The sequence below is a fragment of the Gobio gobio genome, assembly GCF_949357685.1.
Source record: "Gobio gobio genome assembly, chromosome: 10".
NCBI classification, from domain to species: Eukaryota; Metazoa; Chordata; class Actinopteri; order Cypriniformes; family Gobionidae; genus Gobio; species Gobio gobio.
In genome coordinates, this window is record NC_137116.1 from 4,464,066 (window position 1) to 4,490,170 (window position 26,105).

The window sequence follows — 26,105 nt, forward strand, 5'->3', positions numbered from 1 at the left end:
TCAGTGGAATTTTTTAGGCATGTACCATTGTAGTATTAGTAGTATTATTATTAATATTATTACAAGCATTATTAGTGTTGAATATGGGTGTAGAGTACCACACAACTATGTTAATCATATTATTTATCACAGCACCATGCTATTCTCATTTGATATCATAATTGTACATGAGCTACATTAGCAGTGCAATTCTTAATGCTTAAAATCGAATTTATTCCTGTGATCAAAGCTGAACTTTCAGCATCATTACTCCAGTCTTCAGTGTCACATGATTCTTCAGAAATCATTCTAATAGGATGATTTGCTGCTCAAGAATCTTAAGAGTCTTATTATTATCAATGTTGAAAACAGTTGTGCTGCTTCATATTATTTTGTGGATGATACATGATACTCATTTAAAGATTTTTTGATGAATAGGAAGTTCAAAAGAACATTTATATGATATATATATCAAATGGTGCGTCCCAATTTGTATACTATCCTTCCTAAATAATATTCGAAAATAGAATTAGTACATCCCAAATCGTAGTATGATGAAATGAGTATTGCAAAGATAACCCAGATGGTCTACTATGGTCAGAATCCGAAGTGCAGATCGATGCACACTCTGATGGCTAATATTGCCCACAACCCATTGCGCGTTGGACGAGGATTCGATTATAACTACAAACATGAGTAAAAAGTGTTAAAAAACTACAGACATGGAGCATGTGAGAGTCCGACAGTTAAGTAGAGAGGTTTAGATAAAGGGGTTTGAGTGATTCATTATCAGTATCTAACCTGACGAAAAGATATTTATTTACTATTATCCACATTAAATTTAATCTGCAGCAGCATTGTGAACTTCTGTAATGATACGTTTTAAATGCATCATTATATTCAAATTGCAAATGCATGAGGAGAGTCTCCGCATGAAAGACGACTGGCAGATCAATGTACTATAACATTTCTCTCCGATGCGGTAGGAAATGAAATTGAATGTGGAAGGTTTTAACTGTGACAAGATGATTGACAGGGCAGTTTAAATGGTGACAGGATGCACGTAACCAAGCGACAGAGCTGTCCGTTAAAGATGACGAAGTAGTATGTCCCAAAGCTTGCCTACTCTTGTGCTACATACTCAAAAGTATGTACTTTTTCTTCACAAAAAGAGTACATACTTTTAGGGAGTAGTTTAAGTATGCGAATTGGGATGCAAGTCTTTTCAGTCACTTTTGAACAATGTAATGCATCTTTGCTGAATAAAAAGTGTGTCCTTCTGAAGAGCTTGGTGAATTAGAGCGTGTCATTGTGATAGAATGCCACCTTTGCAATAAGCCAGTTCGTGAAATGTCATTCCTGCTAGATACTCCAAGGGCATCTGTTAATGGTATTATTGAAAAGTGGAAGCATTTAGGAACAGCAGTGACGCAGCCAGGAAGCGGAAGACCACACACAGTCACAGAGTGGGGTCACGGAGTGCTGAGGCATATACTGCTTAAAAGTCACCAACGCTCTGCTGATTCCACACCTAAAGAGTACCGAACTTCCACTGACATTAATATCAGCACAAAAACTGTGCAGCGGGAGCTTCATGGAATGGGTTTCCGTGGCCATGAAGCTGAAAGAAAGCCTTGCATCAAGTACAATGCAAAGCATTGAATGGAGTGGTGTAAAGCAGGCCAACCACTGGACTCTAGAGCAGAGGAGACGTGTTCTTTGGAGTGACGAATCACGGTTCTCTGTTTGGCAGTCTGATGGGCAAGTCTAGGTTTGGCAGATACCAGGAGAATGGTACCTGTCTGTCCCAACTGTAAAGTCTTCGTGGAGGATGGATAATGGCATGGGGCTTTTTATCAAGGGATGGGCTAGACCCCTTTTGCTTGCAACTGGAAACAGGGGGAACAGCGTGGCCCTTTTCTATTCCAGCCTGACTGTGCCCATATGCACAAAGGTCCATAAAGACATGGTTGGATGAGTTTGGTGTGAAAAAAAGTGTCCCACACAGAGCCCTGACCTCCACCCCATCAAACACCTTTGGGATGAACTAAAATGGAGAACTGCGAGCCAGGTCTTCTTCAGGTATTTTGTCCTTATAGTGTGTACTTTTGGGCCTTTTTTGCAACTTTATTTTGTCAGGATATGGAAAGACAGGATGGGAAAGATCTTGTCCAAAAATGGATGGACCTCCGTATGTAAATAAATGCTGTTATGTTATTTCCATCAAGAAGTGCATCAATGTTTGGTCTTGATCTTGTATTGACAATGCAAGAGTCCAGCACTCTGTAAAGTCTCCTCCAGCACATCCCAAGGACTTTCAATGAATTTAAGGTCTGGACTCAGAGGTGCCAATTCAACTGTGAAAATGCTGCTTCATGCTCCCTCACAACCATTATTTTACAATTTGAGCCTGATGAATCTTGACATTGTCATCCTGGAATATGTCCATGATGCGCCTTCCAACATGGTTGTTTAAGAAATGAAAAGCTACACACTCCATCAATTAGGGTTAGAAGAACTATTACCAAACATATTACATGATAGGAACATAATAATCACTGCAATAATGATCCAATCATAGACTCTTACGCATTTGCCTATTTAAATCCAAACAGCGACCTTTTTTTGTGTATGTGAGGGGAAAAAAACAAACAAATATTCAATTGTTTTACATCTAGGTATTTATGACTGAATATATAACATCTGCTAGTTTAAGCATTATATAATGCTTTTGTTACATGGGATACCTGATTCTTATTAGTCAATTGATGGCATTTTGTGGTTGAATATTTTGGCTAAACAATATCATTTATCATTTTTATAAAAAAAAATATTTCCTGAATATCTGGGGCCGTATACACAAAACATCTTAAGGCTAAAAGTAGCTCCTAACTTGTCAATTTAGGAGAAACTTTTAGGATTTTTTTTTAGGAATTTTTGCTCTAAGAGTATTAAACTAAACTAAAACTAGATCCTAAATCCATGAAATGCTAGGAGTAATCAAGAGAACTCCTAAGTCACTAAGACCAAATCACAAACAATGCGCCTCAGCAATTCACCCAAAGACCCTGTTGAGGAGATCACCGATAGAGCCTTGGATGCTGAATCTTTTCTTCATAACTACAAAACACATTTTGATTAATAGATTTTAATCTACAATAAAACCCCAAAAATACATCTTTAATAAATAAATAATGTCAGATTACCTGTGGCAGTTGTTTTCACAAGTTACATTTACATTTACATTTATGCATTTAGCAGACGCTTTTATCCAAAGCGACTTACAACTTGGGGGTACAAATAAGCGATTGGTCGTGAAGAGTCGAGTGAGCGCAACAAGTGCCTGAAATACTTGGTCCGTGTACATTTCTCAGTGTAGCACAGGCTAGAGTAGGGAGGGAAAGGGGGAAAAGAGGAAAGGAAAGGTTTTTTTTTTTTTTTTTTTTTTTTTTTTTTAAGGAGGTTAAGTGCTCACGGAAGAGATGAGTTTTTAGTTGACTTTTGAATGTTGTCAATTAATCCGCATTTCGGATGGCGGTGGGCAGATCATTCCACCAGCTGGGAACGTTGAATGAAAATGTTCTGGAGAGGGATTTTTTGCCTCTCTGTGATGGTACCACAAGCCTTCGCTCCTTAGCTGAACGAAGGCTTCTGGTGGGGGTGTGGCGACGTAGAATCGAGTCAAAGTATGCAGGAGCTGAGTGCGTGGTGGCTCTGTAGGCAAGCGTCAGCGACTTAAACTTGATGCGAGCAGCGAGTGGTAGCCAGTGCAGAGAGATGAAGAGTGGTGTGACGTGGGTCCTTTTGGGCTCGTTGAAGACCAGACGTGCCGCTGCATTCTGGATCATTCGAAGTGTTTGGATCGCACAAGAGGGGAGTCCAGCCAGAAGCGCATTGCAGTAGTCAAGTCTAGAAATAACCAGGGCCTGGACAAGAAGCTGTGTTGCGTGTTCTGTTAGGAACGGTCTGATCTTCCTGATGTTGTAGAGCGCAAACCTGCAAGAGCGAGCTGTCTTAGCAATGTGTTCTCTGAAGGACAACTGGTCATCAAATGTAACTCCAAGATTTCTGACTGATTTTGAAGGGGAGATCAGGGATGCACCTAGCTGGATGGTGAAGTCATGTTGCATAGTGTGACTGGCGGGAAAGATGAGGAACTCAGTCTTTGCCAGGTTGAGCTGTAGGTGATTTTTACTCATCCATGCAGAGATGTCAGCCAGACAGCCGGAGATTCGTGCAGCTACTGTGGGGTCGTCTGGTTGGAATGAAAGGTAGAGCTGAGTGTCATCAGCATAGCAGTGATATGAGAAGCCATGTGCCTGTATGATGGGACCTAATGAAGTAGTGTAAATGGAGAAAAGGAGAGGTCCAAGCACTGAGCCCTGAGGAACCCCCGTGGTCAGTTGATGTGCTTGGGATTCCTCTCCTCTCCAGGCAACCTTGAAGGACCTACCTGTGAGATAAGATTCAAACCAATGGAGCGGAGTCCCTGTGATGCCCAGTGATGAGAGGGTGGACAGAAGGATTTGATGATTTACCGTGTCAAAGGCAGCAGATAGATCAAGGAGGACAAGGACTGATGATTTGGACTCAGCTTTAGCTATCCGCAGGGCTTCGGTGACCGCAGGGCTTCGGTGAACTTAGTTAAAGTTCACACTTACAAATGATTGAATAGAGTAAAAAAATATAAGCGTATTTGACGTGCTGTCTGAGGGGATCGAGGGCTCCGAGCTTGGAATTTAGCCCAAACCCAGAGTTCTGCCCCGTATCGCAGACCGTGAATGAGAAACGGGGTGGTGGAGGGATGCAGAAAACTGTGGAGGTAACTAGGTGAGTCGGCTCTTGGCTGTGTCCTCTCGAGCTGGTTAGATTGACCAATTGAACGTGCTCCTCTCGAACTTTGTTTATAAAACATAATTTGTCGGGCATTTTATAATTTGATAAAATGTTTTGTGAATACGGACCCTGGTCTAGTTCATGTCTCCTCTATGATGAATAATATACAGTCAGCCAATCATAACAACAAAAAATGAAGCCCTTGTGGGTGACACTAGACCCTGATGCGAAGCAGACATAATCCCTTACATAATGGCTTATTGATGAAAGTTATTACCTGACACCCAAATATTGTCTCTACTCATGTTTCGGCTCATTACCCGCTACCTTCATTTACTGTATCGTGCCATGAGCAGAAAATCTGTAGTCTAATTAAATAAAGCAGCACAAATGAATCAAGCGATTGTTTTCAATGATCCACAAGAGTGTACTGCACTGTTTAGAAGGCCCACCCGAGCACATATGGCAGGCGATCCCCTGAGCGCTCAGGTTACTGCGCAGGTCCAGCAGTCTCTGCAGGTTGGTGTCTCTGTGGAACAGCACAGGCGCGTGACTGGCCGGCCGCAGGAGACAACAGCACCACACCGAGCCCAGCAGAATCAGAGCATACACACCTGAAAAACCAGACAGGAGGATAAGATGTGCGATGTGGAAGGGGGAGGATGTTTATCACAACAAGCTAAAGCTGGGTAATGCATCCTGCTGCATTATGCATGACTGTATTGTAATCGTCTCTAAGTCTATAATTATACTGCTGTTGTTTCAACACTGCTCAGGCTGCTCACCTAATAAGAGGAAAGAGTAGTGGTGGCCTGGGAAAAAACCTGGCTCTAATTTAGCTTATTGACATGCATACAGTTGCATAAATATGCATTTACACAATAGGCGTTTGTTGAAATTTCTTGCTACACTCCACCATGCTAATACAAACTTAATTGCATTGTCACAGGCACATAAGGGATGCAGTTCATAGCTCTTTTGTTTGAACTGTGAATAGACTGACCTTGAGAATAAGAAACAAATTACAGGGAGTCTGAAACAAAACAGCCAGGAAATTTTCATCTTACTCATGCAGAAATTGTGTGTACATTGGTAGAAAAATCTAAATCTGACTTGCATGAGTTCAGTACTGTACTCTTTGTTCATTTATGGATAATCATTTATCAGACCTTTATACTTTTGTAAGCATTCTTTAGTTCTTATGAAGGTATGTTTTTAAAGTAAATTTTGGTGCAATTTTTTAGACACAATCCTGATTAATTACAAAGTAAATACTGGCAATCATTGTTATTTTAGTATTAGTTATATCTTTATTTATTTATACTTGTATACATATATTACAGTATTTTTTAATATGTAATCATTTTAGCTCAAGTTTTTGTCTTTTTTTGTATGCTTTTGTCATTTATATTAATAATAATTTTTTATTTTCAATGCACCTTGCTTATACTCAAAGCAAAAAACAAGAAAAATAATACATAATACATAAATGATACATAAATAACAATAACAACAATATTTAAGTAATACAATTGTAATTTTTTTTACAATTAAATTTTTATAAGTTTTTTTAATATCTATAAATATCTATATAGCTTTACTATAGTTCCCTTTTGTTCAGTCACTCCCAGTAACGTCAGTGACTGACAAATGGGGGTTTCGCTTAGAAGCCTATCATCTTCGAGATCATAGAAAACGCCCAATGGCGATGCAATGCCATGGGCCTGCGGAATTTGCATAGCGTAACTCCGCCCCACCTCGTGGGTATAAAAAGAAGTACGCTGGCAATATCGCACTGTGTTTCTGCTTCAGTCCGCTCCAGCCCCGCAGCCCACTAAACGCCAGGCTAAGCGGCGCTCCTGATGCGGATGGGCAGTTCTTTCCAGGAGATGGCAGCAGGGCCACTCCTTCCCTCGGTGGCGGGCCGGGGGAGAATCTTTTGTTCCGCTGCTGGCCCCCATGTCAGCCGTACCCTAATGTGGTTAAAGAAAGAACTCATTCCCCCATCCCTGAGCACCCAGAGAGCCCGGATGGCAGTGTGTGCTGCCCCCAGGCCATGCCACTCTCGTCCCCCACTGGTGCCAGCCTCCTCTCAGAGCAGACCCCACTGGAACGTGCATCCTTCCCTGGTCTCCTCTGTCAGGACCAGGCAGATGACCATGCCCCCACACCGGGAGGCTATGCCTCCCACGTCTGGGCCAGTCAGGCCACCTCGCTGCCCCACCCGGTGTACATCTGTGGTTCCCATGACCCCGCTGGTGCAGTTCCTGGAAGCCTGGCTAGAGCTTCCCAGGCTGTCCCGCTGGACCATCAGGCTCGGCTACATGATTCAGCCGAGTGGCGTGATTAGATCAGTCACTGACGTTACTAGGAGTGACTGAACGAAAGGGAACGTCTCGGTTACGTATGTAACCCTCGTTCCTTGAAGGGGTAGACGTCCCTCTACCCCTTCCACTGTACCGCTGGAAAAGCCGGGAGTTCAGTCTCGACTCCTCAGCAGGTAACATAGTGTGATAATGCCAGCGTACTTCCTTATATACCCACGAGGTGGGGTGGAGTTACGCTATGCAAATTCCACAGGCCCATGGCATTGCATGGCCATTGGGCGTTTTCTATGATCTCGAAGATGATAGGCTTCTAAGCAAAACCCCCATTCGTCAGTCCTGACGTTACGTCTCCGTTCCCTCCTCATTATATATCCCTCCTATTAATATCTATAAATATCTATATATCTTTAATTTTAGTACTTCAACTTCAACTTATTTATTTGAGTGGTTATTTACAGCATACTAGCCACATTTTTTGCATAGTAGTCTATGCATAGAATATCTGGATAATGTACTAAATTAGCCAAAAATATGCAGTATACAACCAGAGAACATTAATCAGTATTGCATCCCACAATACAATTCACTTGAGTGCATTTAATCAAACTGCCAAAAGTAAGGACACATTTACACAAAATAGTATTAAAAATGCTAAAAGAAAACATTGTTTGTTTCTAAGTTTATCTGTAAATGTTCTTTGTGGCATATTCTTTACGGTGTCAAATAATGTACTACTGTTTAAAGAAATAGTAGGCAGCATACAGTGTTTGTGCAGTATGCAGCAGGCAGAATGTTAGCAGCTTACATTAATACTGCACAGTATGTACGGTAGCACTCTATTTTACAGTCATGTTCTGCATGTACATACTATGTACTTATTATAGTAATTACAATAACGGGATAATAACTAGGTACTGAACCTATCCCTAAACCTAACCCACTTAGTTACGTTTTCTATGCACAGCCTACTATGCACAAAATGTGGCTAGTATGCTGTAAATAACCATTAATTACATCACCAGCAGTGTTCCCAAGCACACTGTAAGTACACAAACTGTAAAATAAAGTGCAACCATATGTACTATATAGATAAAAAAAATGTAATAATAAGAAAACCAGTATACGCATTATTCTACACTAAATATTCCAAGTACTAGTATGCAACATGGTTGTCACAGACCTCATTGCACTGCATGTTTAATTAAATAAATGGTGTCCAATGGTGTTATTATAGCCTATAAAAAATGTCTCCACATTTGGCAGTCTGGTCAAATAATGAGTCAAGAAAGAAATGATATTACCGGTTCATCAATCACACATTAGACTGCAGTATAGAGTATCCCATGCTCTGTTGCACACTGCACATTTTGGCAAGTGTTGTAAGTCATCCAATCATTCCATGCATACAGACAATTTGCATACTATACCTAAATAGTATATACAGAGAGATATAGAGTATACATGTTGCAGCAAACAGAATAGTATATTGCTAACAGTCTAGTTATCAGTGCAGCTAATTTTAGACAGGAACGAACTGTCTATGTAACCACACTTGTGAAAAATAAATGCATTTAATTGCTAAAGTATACAGTGCATCCGGAGAGTATTCACAGCGCTTCACTTTTTCCACATTTTGTTATGTTACAGCCTTATTCCAAAAATGGATTCAATTCATTTTTCCCCCTCAATTCTACAAACAATACCTCATAATGACAACATGAAAGACGTTTGTTTGAAATCTTTGCAAATGTATTAAAAATACAAAACAAAAAAAATCACATGTGCATAAGTATTCACAGCCTAATACTTTGTTGAAGCACCTTTGGCACCAATTACAGCCTCAAGTCTTTGTGAGTATGATGCTACAAGCTCGGCACACCTATTTTTGGGAAGTTTCTCCCATTCTTCTTTGCTGGACCTCTCAAGCTCCATCAGCGTCGATGCACAGCCATTTTCAGATCTCTCCAGAGATGTTCAATCAGATTTAAGTCTGGGCTCTGGCTGGGCCATTCAAGGACATTCACAGAGTTGTCCGTAGCCACTCCTTTGTTATCTTGGCTGTGTGCTTAGGGTCGTTGTCCTGTTGGAAGATGAACCTTCGCCCCAGTCTGAGGTCCTGAGCAGGTTTTCATCAAGGATGTCTCTGTACATTGCTGCATTCATCTTTTCCTCGATTCTGATTAGTCTCCCAGTTCCTGCCGCTGAAAAACATCCCCACAGCATGATGCTGCCACCACTGTGCTTCACTGTAGGGATGGTATTGGCCAGGTGATGAGCGGTGCCTGGTTTCCTCCAGACATTACGCTTGCCATTCAGGCTAAATAGTTCAATCTTTGTTTCATCAGAGCAGATAATTTTGTTTCTCGTGGTCTGAGAGTCCTTTAGGTGCCTTTTGACAAACTCAAGGTGGGCTGTCATGTGCCATCTGGCCACTCTACCAGGCCTGATTGGTGAAATGCTGTAGAGATGGTTGTTTTTCTGGAAGGTTCTCGTTTCTCCACAGACAAACACTCTGTCAGAGTGACCATTGGGTTCTTGGTCAACTCCCTGACTAAGGCCCTTCCCCCCCGATCGCTCAGTTTGGCCGGGCGGCCAGCTCTAAGAAGAGTCCTGGTGGTTCCAAACTTCTTCCATTTAAGGATGATGGAGGCCACTGTGCTCATTGGGACCTTCAATGCTGCAGAGATTTTTCCCAGATCTATGCCTTGATATAATCCTGTTTCCCAGATCTATGCCTTGATATAATCCTGTCTCGGAGCTCTACAGACAATTCCTTGCACTTTGTGGCTTGGTTTGTGCTCTGACATGCACTGTTAACTGTGGGACCTTATATAGACAGGTGTGTGCCTTTCCAAATCATGTCCAATCAACTGAATTTACCACAGGTGGACTCCAGTCAAGTTGTTGAAACATCTCAAGGATGAATCTCAATTTTGAGTGTCATGGCAAAGGCTGTGAATACTTATGTACATGTAATTTTTTCCTTTTTTATTTTTTAATAAATGTGACCCGTTACGGCAACCAGGGACACAAGTCGGCAGCACAAGTTTCGAGCAAAATGAGAATGAAGCGTTTTCTTTCAAAATTGGTGATTTTCGCTTTTTTGCCGAATCTGTTAGTTGAGATCATGAAGAAGCCTCTCCATGTTTGAGATAGCAGTATTGGTATATTTAAAAGCATACACTTTGAGGTTGAAATCGGCTTGTTTTTAGGAGATTCTAGCATGCAGCAGAGGCGTGTTTCTCTTTTGTTATTGTCCCGCCCTCTAAGGGAAGCGTGGCTCAGTGTTGCCAAGTCCGCTGTTTTTCATGTCCGCGGGTTGAAGCGACCCCAATTATGTGATATTTAGCCTCGGGAATGTGAATTTTAGTAGGCAACCATGCCAAAAAAACACATATTTTACCCCCTGAAATGCGATTTTTACCAGAGAAGCCCCCCTGAAACGCGATTGGGCTTGTTTTGGGCTAGTTTTGAGTAGCAATTGTGCGGGTTTTGTTGTGAAAACCTGGCAACCCTGGTGGCTGATACACGAGCAGCAAGCAATGAGCAGCTGATACGAAGTGCAAACCTCCCAGATAACACAATGTCTGAAGCAGTAAAGAACCAACACAATCATCTTTCCCTTGTGCAGAAAGAGAGGGCTGAGTACAATGACATGACTGAAAATAAACATACATACAGGTCCTTGAAAGTGCTTGAATTTATTTTGTGCAAGAAGTTTTCTGGAAGAAATTCCATATTATTCTCTCCGGTCCGATAATGTGTTATTTCGCCAACACTTCGTGTACTATGCTTGATTTACGTTTGTTACTTGCATTTATGCATTACATTAAGTGTTTCCCACGTGAGGTACTTTGTGTTGTACATTGCCATGATGTTCACGCGCACAAAACCACCACGCACTGTACTTGTTTTTCACAAGGGCAAAGTAACAAAAGTTTGTTTTTATGTGATGCGAGTAATTCAGAAGTACTGTAGCACTGCACACAAAGTGATGTGCGCTCAAGGATATCTTGCCTCAAATTAAACTCTTATATGATATTTTACATGAAACTTTCAAATGTTAGCAAATCAACTGAGGCATTAATTGTACACGATTTTGGATTCAGACAAGCTGATAAAGGCCTGCGCACCACAACTTCAGAAAGTAGCTTGGAAACCAGCCAATCAGAATGGAAGGTTCCAGCCAGCTCTTGGCAGTTTTGTGCGCGACATACATCAGACAGTAAATGAAAGCTCTGTAGGCGGTCTGTGAGTGCATTGTCTGTGGCTAAGAGCAAATGAATAAAGATGCTTAGCTAATGTGAGTATCGTGAAAGCACATCACGTCTTTTGAGATAATCATCACAAATGTTACTAATGATAACAAAAGTTACTCACCTATAATAGTTTTCCGTTTCTCGATGACAGGCTCTGCCACCCAGTGTCTCAGGAGCCTCTGCAGGTGGGCACTGACAACTCCCACACTGCCCTCAGAGGACATGGTCAAAGGAGCTTCAACAGAGAGCGTCAGCAGGGCTGCATCTGATTCAGAATCATACACACCTGGACAGAAATCAAGACATCCAACAATTTGAGATAATGCACCAAGGTTTCGCGTCAAAAGCAAATAGGACCTATTAAAATCAGTGATGCTGTCTAAACTGATACAGTATACAGATGCGCCTTCAGTTTCTGTTTTACTCAATGCGCTTCAGTCTGTCCACAACAGGACAAATGGAAAAGTGAAGGAACGTTTGCTTTGACGCCTCCAGTTTAAACAGCCCATTTGCGTCTCTGTACAGACTTCAGAAGGATCTCAGTGTCAGGAACAAGTGGATGGTTTATTTTAATGGTGTCCAGGATCATGTTGGAGGATTATATGTTTGTTCAGAGCATTTTGTTTTGTAAATTACAAACGGCAAGTCAATTATTGTGTGTTTTATATGGATACTGTTTTCAAAACAATAACTTGTGTGAAATATCGAGTGGGCGTTGATACTGTTTCCTATGCAGTGATGTAAGCCATAACATCATAACAGTGGCCGTTTACTGACAAGCCTTAAAGGAACCGCCCCCAAAAAACGCATAAATTCAGACAAAAAGTCAGAATTAAGGTGGAAAATAATTGTTTTTCTGCATATATATTTGTTTTTTTGTTCAATTATGTTATCAACATTATAAGTGAACCTTAACGGACAAGTTCAAATAATAAAAAATCCATGTCATGACCCATTTAAAATCAACACGCAGTCAAAATAGACCCTATTAATTCACATTCCTGGTTTTATAGTGAATGGTTCATTGGTGCACATTATTCCAAATAAGAAATTGTCCGTTTTTTTGTGGATATTTTCTTGTTATGCTCCATGTTTTTCAATAAAAATATGTTTAAAAAAAGGGGGAGAAAAAGACATTGTCTTTGTAATCTTTTATGAAAATTAAATCATCATTACCTGGTTCCATTTCTACAGTTATTAGAGCAACATCATCATCATCTGAGAGGGGACTAGGGCTGGCGGACAGTTTAGTTAGAGTGGTCCACCTGTTAGGTTTAACAATCTTAGTGTTAATGGGATAATTCACCCAAAAAAAAACATATACGTCATCATTTACTCACTCTAATGCTTCGTTCCAAATCAGTATGCATTTATTTCTGCTGTGGAACACAAAAGAAGATATTTTGATGCTGGTCGCTCTTTTCCATGCAGTTGCAATGAATGGGGACTTCAGTCTTCAAAAACAATGTTAAAAAACCATAAACGTGTCCATGATATGACTTGTGCAGAAATGTCATTCACCAAAAATCTTTCCCTCCAGTAAGCTGTTACTGGATCACTCTGTCAGTGAATTTAGCTTGAGAACTGGATCAATATGATTCATGAACGAATCATTAAGATGTGTTTTTTTTTTAACTGGATAAACAAATTCATTAAAAAGATTCAATTAAAAATAACGATTTGTTCATGAAACAGACATATATTCTGATCTCACTTCCTGTTACCTAACTATGTAACAATTAAACAAATTTGCATAATGCCAGTTTATGGTCATCATTGGCTGCCCGCAAACAGTCTACTTTGCCCCGTCCTCAAACACTGTTGTAGCTGAGACTGGAAGAGTTTGGTTTGTGTTGTTGACATGTTGAGAATATGCTGTTTTCTGTGCTGCAAATCCACTTTGACACACTTCTAAAGGATGAGGACTCTGGAATTGATACAGTAAAACTGACGCCATTGTTAGACCGCAGCTGAAATTCAGATATGGTTGATGAGCAATTGGTTTCCAAAACATGCTGTAACAGACTAGTCCGTCTGACCAATCAGAGTAGAGTAGGCTCTCTTAGAAAGGAGGGGTTTAGAGAAACTGAATTCTTTATCAAACAGTTACAGCCACTGTGACAAAAGAGGTAATGCTACAATGTATTTTATGAGAAAATTTACGTGTTTTTTTTACCTTGAATGCATGTGAACTTATTGTAGGAGAGGAGCGTTTAAAATAGCATAATGGGGCACTTAAATGAACTGAAATTGCATGGAAAAGAGTGACCAGCACATTAAAATTTCTCTGTTTGTGTTTCCGCAGAAGAAAGAAAGTCATACAGGTTTGGAACAGCATGATGTTAATGATGACAGAATTTGCTTTTCTTGGTGAACTATGATTTTAAAGGCATGATTCATTCCAAAATGAAAATTTTAATCTCCCTCATGTCATTCCAAACCTGAATGATTTCATTCCCTCTGCGGAACATAAAAGATATTTTGAATAATTTTGGTATTCAAACCGTTTTGGTGACCATTGCCTTACATTGTATGGACATTTCGTAAAATCTACTTTTGTATTCCACAGAAGAAGTCATACAGCAATTATGTACCTTTAATGAATGAATAATGTGATAAAAGTTATACAATTCCAAGAAAAGAACACGCACATTTCTTAAAAGACATTTGGAAAGACATAAAAACACTACCATTTGGGACAGGGGTTGCCATGTGCAGCTCCACACTCGGTCCAGATGCAAAGGGCAGCAGGCATGAGAATGGACACCCAAAGCCAGCAGCAGCTCACAATCAGAGACATGAACAGACCGAAGTCATGAACCGCTGGGATCTAATGACGCATGCAAAACAGATAAAGGTCACGCGTCAGGTGTTGTCAGAATTTTTCACTTTGCATGCTTTAAAATAAATTAACCAGTGGATTCTCATTACGTTGATACACTACTGAATAAACATGAGATAGTGACAGAGACAGAAAAGCCCCATGGGTACAAAAGCTACTGTGAATAAAATAAGTCCTCTCTTTAAAGTTTGACTGTCTACTGTCTACATGTTCTTGCAGCTTATTACATCATTGTGTTTATTTTTTGATTGATGTTATATCCTGAGCTTCAAAGTAGGTGGTCACATACGAATCTGCAAGTTCACTCAGAACTTTGGCTCATTTTATCATACCACTTAAAGCTTAAACTGCTTTGATGGCAGTAAAAAACCCTTAATAGAGAATGTATGGGTCACAGGTCATGATTAAAGCATTGCTTTTTTTTGTAATTAATTGTATTATCCATCCATCCATCTTCTTCCGCTTATCCGGGGCCGGGTCGCGGGGGCAGCAGTCTAAGCCGAGATGCCCAGACTTCCCTCTCCCTAGACACTTCCTCTAGCTCTTCCGGGGGGACACCGAGGCGTTCCAAGGCCAGCCGGGAGACATAGTCCCTCCAGCGTGTCCTCGGTCTTCCCCGGGGCCTCCTCCCGGTTGGACATGCCCGAAACACCTTCCCGGGAAGGCGTTCTGGAGGCATCCGGAACAGATGCCCGAGCCACCTCAGCTGTCCCCTCTCGATGTGGAGGAGCAGCGGCTCTACTCCGAGTTCCTCCCGAGTGACTGAGCTCCTCACCCTATCTCTAAGGGAGCGCCCAGCCACCCTGCGGAGAAAGCTCATTTCGGCCGCCTGTATCCGGGATCTTGTCCTTTCGGTCATGACCCAAAGCTCATGACCATAGGTGAGAGTAGGAACGTAGATTGACCGGTAAATCGAGAGCTTCGCCTTACGGCTTAGCTCTTTCTTCACCACGACAGACCGGTACATCGACCGTATTACTGCAGAAGCTGCACCGATCCGTCTGTCAATCTCCCGCTCCATCCTCCCCTCACTCGTGAACAAGACCCCTAGATACTTAAACTCCTCCACTTGGGGCAGGAACTCTCCACCAACCTGGAGTGGGCAAGCCACCCTTTTCCGACTGAGGACCATGGCCTCGGATTTGGAGGTGCTGATCCCCATCCCAGCCGCTTCACACTCGGCTGCAAACCGTCCCAATGCATGCTGAAGGTCCTGGTTAGAAGGGGCCAACACGACAACGTCATCCGCAAAGAGCAGAGACGAAACCGTGTGGTCCCCAAACCTGACACCCTCCGGCCCTTGGCTGCGCCTAGAAATTCTGTCCATAAAAATTATGAACAGAACCGGCGACAAAGGGCAGCCCTGCCGGAGTCCAACATGCACCGGGAACAAGTCTGACTTACTGCCGGCAATGCGGACCAAACTCCTGCTTCGGTCATACAGGGACCGGACAGCCCTCAGCAAAGGACCCCGGACCCCATACTCCCCCAGCACCCTCCACAGGATGCCGCGAGGGACACAGTCGAATGCCTTCTCCAAATCCACAAAACAAATGTGGACTGGTTGGGCAAACTCCCATGAACCCTCCAGCACCCTGTAGAGGGTATAGAGCTGATCCAGTGTTCCGCGACCAGGACGAAAACCACACTGTTCCTCCTGAATCCGAGGTTCCACTATCGGCCGGATTCTCCTCTCCAGTACCCTGGCATAGACTTTCCCGGGGAGGCTGAGAAGTGTGATCCCCCTATAGTTGGAACACACCCTCCGGTCCCCCTTCTTAAAAAGAGGGACCACCACCCCGGTCTGCCATCCCAGAGGCACTGTCCCCGACCGCCACGCGATGCTGCAGAGGCGTGTCAGCCAAGACAGCCCTACAACATCCAGAGACTTGAGGTACTCAGGGCGGATCTCATCCACCCCCGGTGCCTTGCCACCGAGGAGTTTCTTGACCACCTCGGTGACTTCAGCCCGGGTGATGGACGAGTCCTCCTCTGAGCCCCCAGCCTCTGCTTCCTCAATGGAAGACGTGACGGCGGGATTGAGGAGATCCTCGAAGTATTCCTTCCACCGTCCGACAACATCCCCAGTCGAGGTCAACAGCCGCCCATCGCCACTGTAAACAGCGTTGGTAGGGCACTGCTTCCCCCTCCTGAGGCGCCGGACGGTTTGCCAGAATCTCTTCGAGGCCAGCCGATAGTCTTTTTCCATGGCCTCACCGAACTCCTCCCAGGCCCGAGTTTTTGCCTCCACGACCACCCGGGCTGCAGTCCGTTTAGCCTGTCGGTACCTGTCAGCTGCCTCAGGAGTCCCACAAGCCAGCCAGGCCCGATAGGACTCCTTCTTCAGCTTGACGGCATCCCTTACTTCCGGTGTCCACCACCGGGTTCGGGGATTGCCGCCTCGACAGGCACCGGAGACCTTGCGTCCACAGCTCCGAGCAGCCGCTTTGACAATGGAGGTGGAGAACATGGTCCACTCGGACTCAATATCTCCAGCCTCCCTCGGGATCTGGTCGAAGCTCTACAGAATTGTATTATCTTATTGTCTAAAATTGTCGGTCCTAGCAAAATTGTCAGGGTATTGATGTCATGACCTGCCTGTGCAGTATTAAGCAACCAGCACTGATAAGCATGGATTACGTTAGTTTGTTGAGGTTAGCAAATCATAACAGAGGTCATTTACATAGAGATGTCTTAAAGGTACACTATATTGCCAAAAGTATTGGGACACCCCTCTAAATCATTGAATTCAGGTGTTCCAATCATTTCCATGGCCACTGATGTATAAAATCAAGCACCTAGGCATGCAGACTGCTTCTACAAACATTTGTGAAAGAATGGGTCGCTCCCAGGAGCTCAGTGAATTCAACCGTGGTAACGTGATAGGTTGCCATCTGTGCAATAAGTCCATTCGTAAAATTTCCTCACTACTAAATATTTCACAGTCAACTGTTAGTGGTATTATAACAAAGTGCATTTGGGAACAACAGCAACTAAGCCATGAAGTGGTAGGCCACGTAAAAATCACAGAGCTGGTTCAGCGCATGATGAGGTGCACAGTGCGCAGAAGTCACCAACTTTCTGTAGAGTCAATAGCTACAGACCTCCAAACTTTGTGTGGCCTTCAGATTAGCTCAAGAACAGTGCGTATAGAGCTTCATGGGATGGGTTTCCATGGCCGAGCAGCTGCATCCAAGCCTTAAATCACCAAGTGCATTGCAAAGCGTCAAATGCAGTGGTGTAAAGCACACCCCCACTGGACTATAGAGCAGTGGAGACGTGTTCTCTGGAGTGACGAACACTCCACTTTGGGGATAGCCCCTTCCTGTTCCAACATGACTCTGCACCAGTGCTCAAAGCAAGGTCCATAAAGACATGGATGAACGAGTTTGGACAGAATCCTAACCTCAACCCGACAGACCACCTTTGGGATTAATTAGAGCGGAGACTGTGAGCCAGGCCTTCTTGTCCAACATCAGTGCCTGACCTCACAAATGCGCTTCTAGAAGAAGGGTCAAAAATTCTCATAAACACACTCCTAAACCTTGTGGAAAGCCTTCACAGAAGAGTTGAAGCTGTTATAGCTGCAAAGGGTGGGTCAAGTTCATGTGCATGTAAAGGCAGGTGTCCCAAAACTTTTGGCAATATAGTGTATAACAGCAAAAACAGCCTGTTTAATTGTAACCACCAAAGAAGTGGAAAAGGGTTTAGAAAAATTTAAATACAACTGTTTTGGGTGCTGGAAACCTTGACTAGCATTGCAAGTGAATTTAATAAAATCCTGAGAAAGTGTAGATTTTGTCCCCAGCATGGACTAAATGTTAGCACATCTTTGTTTTGACAATTGATTTTCTGGACATGTTTATTCTGCTCCGCTGGCTGCACCTGTGAGAAGGTGTTTGCAGCATATGCTGCTGCCGTCGTGAAGGACGTGAGGAACGTTGCTCTGCCTGCTGTCTTTACTGTGTAAATCATTCGCTGCATTGAACAAGTCAGGTGGGCTGACTGTCTGAATGTACTTATGAACACAAACACATCATCCACACCTAGAGGGAAGGAAAGAGGAAGACAGTAAGACCAAAGAACAATTTCATTTATAATGCGGGTTGATATATTATTATTCTCACCAATGCCAATGATGACGAAGGCTGCCACTCCATTGAGAATGCCAAGGTATTTTACTCCAAACACCACATGATACAAGAAGAGTGCCACTAGACAGCTCAGACCAATACTGGCCAAGCCAAAGAACGTCAGAAACACTGTGGAGTAACAGAATGGATATGACGCATAATGCCAAATCAAGAAATTACACTACATGGAGACTTTAGCACAGGAATCTTTAGTTAATTATACACTACAAGTTACTAACAAAATTAGATATTTACAAGCACAATTTATTTAAAAATATATGTAATTTGATAATTGCAAGGGGTATTTATTACTTCTAAATTTACAATATATGTCACATGATATATTGTCGCATGATCCTTCAGAAATCATTCTAATATGATGATTTGCTGCTCAAGAAACATTTATTATTATTATCAATGTTGAAAACAGTTGATGAACAGATAAATGCTGTTAAATGTGGAAAGAAAACAGCATTTATTTGAAACAGATATTTGATGTGATCAATTTAATGTTGCCTTCCTGAATATAAGTACTAAAGGGTTAGTTCACCCAAAAATTGAATTCATAATTTACTCACCCTCATGCCGTTGCAAACCCCTAAGTCTTTTGTTCATCTTCAAAAAATTTTTTAAAAATGAAACGGAGAGATTTCTGTCCCTCCACTGACAGTCTACACAACCACCACTTTGACACTTCAAAACGTTCATAAAGAGATCGTAAAACTAATCCATATGAATTGAGTGGTTTAGTTCAAATTTTCTGAAGTGACTCGATCGACTCTACTTCAATGAACAGACTGAATTTAGGCTTTTATTCACATATAAACATTGATCAGTGAACATAAACAGAAGCTCAACCGAACCTGCTTATATTCAGAAGTTTAAATGGGCTTATTAACACAAGAATGAACCTCATTGGTTCTTGCTGATGCTCAAACGTGCTGCGTAACATGGGAATGAACCTCATTAGTTGTAGCCAAAGCCCAAACGTTCTGCGTAACACAAGAAGGAACCTCATTGGTTCTTGCAGAAGCTCAAATGTACTGCGTAACACAAGAAGGAACCTCATTGGCTCTTGCTGAAGCTCAAACGTTCTGCGTAACACAAGAATGAACCTCATTGGTTCTTGCTGATGCTCAAATGTGCTGCGTAACACGAGAATGAACCTCATTGGTTCTTGCTGATGCTCAAACGTGCTGCGTAACACGAGAATTAACCTAATTGGTTCTTGCAGAAGCTCAGACTTTCTGCGTAACCCAAGAATGAACCTCATTGTTTCTTGAGGAAGCTTAAACATGCTGCGTAAAACAAGAAAGAATGAACCTCATTGGTTCTTGCAGAAGCTCAGACTTTCTGCGTAACACAAGAATGAACCTTATTGCTTCTTCAGGAAGCTTAAATGTGCTGGTTAACACACGAGAATGAACCTCATTGGTTCTCGCACGTCAAGCGAACATGCTTGAGCTTTTGTTTACCACAACTGATGTGTGAGTTGATCAATGTTTATATGTGAATAAAAGCCTAAGTTAAAAGCCATCGAGTCTCTTCAGAAAATTTGGATAAACCACTAAATTCATATGGATTCATTTTAACTTTTTGAAGCGTTGTGCGAGCTGTCAATGGAGGGACAGAAAGCTCTGAGATTGCATCAAAAATATCTTCATTTGTGTTTTGAAGATGAATGAAAGTCTTATGGGTTTGGAACGTCATGAGGGTGAGTAATTAATGACCGAATTTTCTTTTTTGGGTGAACTATCTCTTTAATTTCTTTCAGGGACAAAAATTCTACTCTGACACCAAACAGTAATGAACAGCACAATTTTACAAAATCTTGTTTTGCTACAGTACAATCTTTCACTAAAATGAATGGCTGCATGCACAATAACTGCTATAAAAACAGCAATGTAACAACAGTAGCACTACAACATTAGCTTTGTACTGTAAGAACTATGGTAACTTAGCATCAATCCTTTGTAACAGTAATGATTCAATCAGTCATGTGGCAGGATAGACCAAAGTCTGAACACCTCACAGCCCTTGTGACTTGTCTAATCAAATCATACTTAAACAAAGGGCCTGTGTGTTACGCTGATTAGATCCGAACCGCATCATGTAGCCGCAAGAGATTGGAGAGTTGAACTCTTTGGGCGACTTTCCTAAACTTCAAAGAAGTTCACCTAGGACTCGCAAATCCTTAGCGAACTTCCCCGACGATTCAAACTCAGACACTTACACGAGAAGCCGTAGTAATGCAAGTATTCTATTTCACAATCAAACTGCTTGGAAAAGGTTGTCTGAATTATGAATTTATATGAATTTCTTGTGGGCTCTTGCGAAAGGACTGTGAAGCTGTCTCGGTCTCTCTGTCTCTCTGTCTCTCTCTCTCTCTCTCTCTCTCTCTCTCTCTCTCTCTGTCTCTCTCTGTCTCTCTCTTGTTAATTCTTCTTCCCCTTTTATTATTCGTTAAGTTTCATGTTTCCTTGTTTGTACCATATTGTTTGTTTTCTCCTACATATATATGCATATTTCCCCGTATGAATCGTAGCTTTGTAAAATGTAGTTGTTTTATTAAAACCCAATAATTACATTAAATTGAATCCGTATTGTTTGGCTCACAAATCTCGAAGTCACTGAAGCGTAAGATCTAAGCTACCCATTTAAGCTTGATTTTCATGTAGTACTACTTCAGTAGTGCAGATCGTACAAACATAAGAGATATTATTTGTCCTGATCAAACAGATCAATGTTTCTTAAGGTTTGTAAGATTGATAATTGATGAAGAAATCAATTTGGATAAAGGTTACTTTTAAATGATTAAAGGTTCCGTTATACGTAAATTTTGTCTGTACAACAAGCAAATAATATTCATAGACTCCTGAATATTCATACCATTTGAATTAATTATTCCCCAAAACTCATTGTTGCTACACCTTCAAGGTAATTACTCCAACACAGGCAACTCTTGACAGCTCTGGGGTGCGTTTCCCAAAAGCATCGTTAGCCAACTATGGTCGCAAGTTCCGTTGTTATCAACATAGTTCAACCAGTCGGTGTTTCCCGAAACTGTCGTTCGAACGAACGTTCGCAAACAGCGTCGCAAACTTGTGTGGTTGCAACGACAGCTCTCGACCTGTGGTTAGAAGCATAGTTTCTTGTTTGCATGACATGGACTTAATAAATCCTTATCTTGAGCAAAATAAGCAAGCTGACATTCAGTACAACCTATATCTTTTATTTAGAATACATACAAATGTCATTAATGTCTTTTAGTTTGTCAAGAGATTTAAAGCACCGCATGTGCGGACGTGCTCTAGTACGTAAAAAGAATCTGGAAATAAAGCAAAATTACTGAGAAAAATTTTAATTATTCCTCAGGTGCCATGTCCATTATGTATAGCAAAAAATCTAGCATGAATTCGATCTCAAAATAATTCATTAAAAGTATTTATTACTCCACCACCTGCGTGACATCATTAACCAACGTGGTTGAACGACAGATTTGCGACAATACGGTTTCGGGAAACAGTCGTGACTAGGTAGTTGATTTCTTCAACGATGCATCGTACTATGGTAGTTAAGCAGTGAGTTACGTCGTTGTATGGGAAACGCACCCCTGTTTGATTTCAACAAGGCCTAACAATCAAATTAAAATACTGTCACCATTACAAACCACAGTTTTGAATGTACAATTAGCAATCGCAAACTGCCAAGATATTTTTGGCCCCAATGCTTTACAGCACTAGGAGATGTTTTCTGTGGTTTCAAGCTTTTATCCCTGAATTAACTGAACGCGCTGTGGCGTACAGAGAGTGCTAAAGGTTTTGTAACAAACAGTTTCAAAGTGGTGCGCAAGCTGAGAGGAACGTCAGCGTTCGAGAGCTCTCTATTGTTTCTCTAACAAGGTAGCGCATTGCAAGCGCAGCTGACACCTAAATGAATTCAGAAGGTTCAGGGAAGGTTATATGATATACAGCTAAAGCACAGAGGTCAAGTTACATAACGTGAAAATGTCATTAAGGTTTTTATAAAAATGTCAAATGGAAAAGTGGTGTTCCATTTTCCATTATCCAGACGGTTGATGGTGCAGCAGCTGTGAGAAAATAAGCCTCATTTTAGGAATGTCCTGACAAAAATAGTATAATGACCTGAATATACCAAGAAAACCAGCTGTGGAGCTGTGAGACGGCCAAATCAATCAGATTTACTTGATGAATAGCACAACAACTATAGTCACAGTTAGTACACCTTCAAGTCTGCATCGTCTTGTGCTTTTAATAGACTCGTAGCTAAAATACATGTTTACTGCTGTGTCTAATTAAGTCATACTGCATAGCTGTAAAATGTGTGGGTAGTCTGTGCAGGTTCAAGACATGAGTCAGATTTCATTTCAGAAATCATTTGCAGCTTATCTGTTGACACAACGCAAACTGTGGCCGTCTGTAGATGAGGAAATTAAATCCAGTTGCAATTCCGACAAAACACAAGTCATAAAAACAAGGATAAATCAAGGCTTGCATCATATCTGTAACAATATTTTAGCAAGACTGAAACCCTGTCTCGACTAATTAGCTCTTTACATTTTACTATAAGATTAAATTTGTTCAAAACTCTTTCCCCGCCACTGACGGAAATTTCCGGCTTTCTGTGTTTTCGCTGTTATACTGTAGGGGGCGCTATGACACATCTACTGAAAGAGTACAGAATCTCCTGATCAAAACACATGCGAATAAGAAGCAGAAACAAGCGATAGCATATGTATCCACCTTATTCCTGAAGAGCCGACTGCTTTTTGAATTATCAGTGGAACTTCCGGTTTGGGGAACTTCCATTCAAAAAGACTGAAACAAATCATTTCAAATCTTTGAGCAAGAAATAAATCTTATCCGTCAGTTTGACTGAATGAGATGTCAATTTTCCTTCATGTTTTATTTTATTTTCAGATTATAGATTATAACGCTTGGTATTTTAAAGTGTTGAAGTACGCTATTGTCAGGACACAGACGGAGACAGAGGGGTAAGTGAACACCGAAGTTTATTGTAACAGAGACACGAACACAGGCAGATGGTGGATGCAGGTGAGTAAAGAACAAGCACTTAGCGAACAGTCACTTAGCTGAAGGATAACAGGCATTTCTGTTGCAGGTGAAGGGATTAACGAAGAACGAAGAACTGAAGACGGAAAACGGCTGGATGAAGACAAGGGAAACTCAGGTAAGTAGCGGGTAAGTAGTCCAGGTACGTATAGACAAGACCAGACAATGGCTGCGTCCGAAAACCTAGGCAGCTGACTCGTTGCCTCGCTGCCTTATCAGACAATGGCTTGAAAGGCAGCGCTTGTGCACCTCACAAAAAATTAATTTCGGACAGACTTCTGAGGCAGTGTAACCGTTTAATGATCTACAGCAAAATAGAGAGAGCTTTGGTGAGAACTAAACAAATATTTAATTACTACATTAGTAATTTCTCGCTAGAAATGACATCAGAAGTGGAAAATGTTGGTAAAAAACGTACATTTACACACAAACTGACCAGCAAACGCAACTTTCGGATGCCATCTTTTCCCCCCAGCTCAACTGTTACAGAATGGAAAGCCCAGGATTGTGGAATATCAAAAGCAGCGAAGGATACAAATATGCTGCCCTCAAAAATCGATTAGATGAAGGCATCTCAGGAGACAGGAAGTGAAGCTAACATTAGATTTGGACGTGCCTTGGTGCCTTCCTGCCTTGAAATGTGTCTGCCGAAGGCAGCATTTTGCAGGTTTCGGACGCAGCCAATGATGTGCAGGGAGTGAGTGTTCTTACAGTGTCCTTGACGATGAAGTGCAGGTGCGGGTGATTAGTACTCAGCAGACTGTGAACGAGTGGGTGGAGCGTGGAGATCTGGGATGCGTTCAGCCCCGACGAAACATTGCAAAACGTTTTTTAAACGGACACGGTGGTGCATTGAACACCCTGTTCTGATGACGCAAGAGTTGCAACTATGGCAGCTGAGAACGCCATTTTTTTTTTCTTTTTTAATAATTTTTGGAGCCTGATGAAATCGGTATAAATTCATGTTTAATACTGCAAAACACACTCACTGTTACAGTCACTGCCCTTGCTGTCCAGAATAAAAGAGTGAAGGATTTGTGGAAACTGAGGTTCCTAATTATTGTGATCCAACATTTGCCAACATGTCTTCTAATATCTTCAATTGTTGCGTATACCGAGCTGCAGCGAACATATTTGTAAACGACTTTACTTGGACCCATTGTGCGAGCTGTCTCTTTAACACCGCACGGTTTATATACATGTTGCTGCTGATTGGGCTGACATTTTTGACACACCCTCCAAACAAGAGAAAACGTATCTCAAACCCCGTTTCACAATCTCTCTTTTTTTTCCTCAAATCCTCACGTCTCTTTCCAGGTTTGTTTTCCCAGGTAAATGCAACTTATTATCTGTCAAAAGGATGGAAATCACTTTGAAATAGTATCATGCAATGCTGAAGTTAATAAAATGTTTTGATTAAAGCAACGTATGTTACATAATACAGATATTACTACAGTAATATTTAACCCATTTGTTATTGCTGTGGAAAGAATCACGCTTTTGAGGTTATTCATGGTCTGTTGCAAGTACATTGTTGATGCTTTAACACTTTTAAAGGTCCTTTTAATGTTCGATAGTTGAAGGGTGAGCAGAATAGTGTAATCTCATTGTACCCAGTATAAAAAAAACGTATTATTGCTTGCATAGAACAAGCCTTTAACTAATTGTTTACAGCTTAACGGAATTTACACCCATAATTCACGCAAAGCATCATGGGGCGTAGGAATAAGGTGGATATGTAAAATAACACAATCACCAACATTAAACAGCATATAACTCAAAACTGCCTAATGTTTCTGAATAAATGCTGGTGTTGATGAACTGGATCTACTCCATCTGTGTTTTGATCATCATTCTGAATATGATCCAGATGTAGTCTTTGACAAAAACGTGATTTTCTCAGTATTTTGTTTAAAAGCAGAGACGTTGTTCTTTGTTTTGATATAATTTTCAGATATTGATACAACAAAATATTCTGGGGGCCATGAAATTTTTGTGAAAATGGTCAAAATTGCTGGCTTAATTCCCTTATGACTCAGTAAAGTGTCTATCAGATGCGCACTTCAGAATCTCGTCGGAAATTGTAGGTTATCCAGGTACATTCTGTTTACAGTTTTATTATGAATGAATGAATTTGTAGCCTGGATGCCAGCCGAACTTAGCCCCGCCCACAACATTTTTACTCGGGCAGTTCGGTCTGGAATTGATCGGTAGAGAAGTAATTATGCCCGAACAGAAACTGTTCGGACCAATGAAATTGTCAGGGCGGGCTTTAGACGATGATGGACAGATGATCAACAGTAACGTAATCATCTACGTCATCAAAGGCGCTTGGGTTGAGTTTGTTCTAATCCTAAACGGAGAACTTGTTCGTATGCATTCACCTTTACTATTTCTCTCAGAAATGATGATCGTGTTGGTAAGTACTCTGTGTATCCTTAAATTATTTTTTTACAACACCGGCAAAGATCGTTTACACTAATCTTGTTCTTCTAACGTTAGGCTACTTATTCCAGCGTGCGTGCAGACAGGGTTGCCAAGTTTTTACAACAAAACCTGCCCAATTGCTAACGTTCCTCAAAACTAGCCAAAAACAAGCCCAATAGCTTTCTAGGGGGGGTTCTCCGGGGGAAAAA

General features: G+C 41.5%; 1 protein-coding gene across 1 annotated transcript in view; it reads right to left on the reverse strand.

Annotated features, from left to right (window-relative positions):
- The window catches only part of disp3 (dispatched RND transporter family member 3), a gene marked incomplete at its 3' end in the record, with an annotated part of 112,988 nt that overhangs the window by 36,608 nt on the left and 50,275 nt on the right, over nt 1-26,105 (reverse strand). Inside the window, exons 5-10 of the mRNA XM_079827739.1 lie at nt 18,371-18,505; nt 18,129-18,289; nt 14,092-14,231; nt 12,578-12,666; nt 11,523-11,687; nt 5,268-5,429 (exon numbers count right to left, since the gene is read on the reverse strand). Of these exons, the coding sequence (XP_079683865.1) occupies nt 5,268-5,429; nt 11,523-11,687; nt 12,578-12,666; nt 14,092-14,231; nt 18,129-18,289; nt 18,371-18,505 (852 nt within the window). The remainder of the gene's footprint in view (nt 1-5,267; nt 5,430-11,522; nt 11,688-12,577; nt 12,667-14,091; nt 14,232-18,128; nt 18,290-18,370; nt 18,506-26,105) is intronic.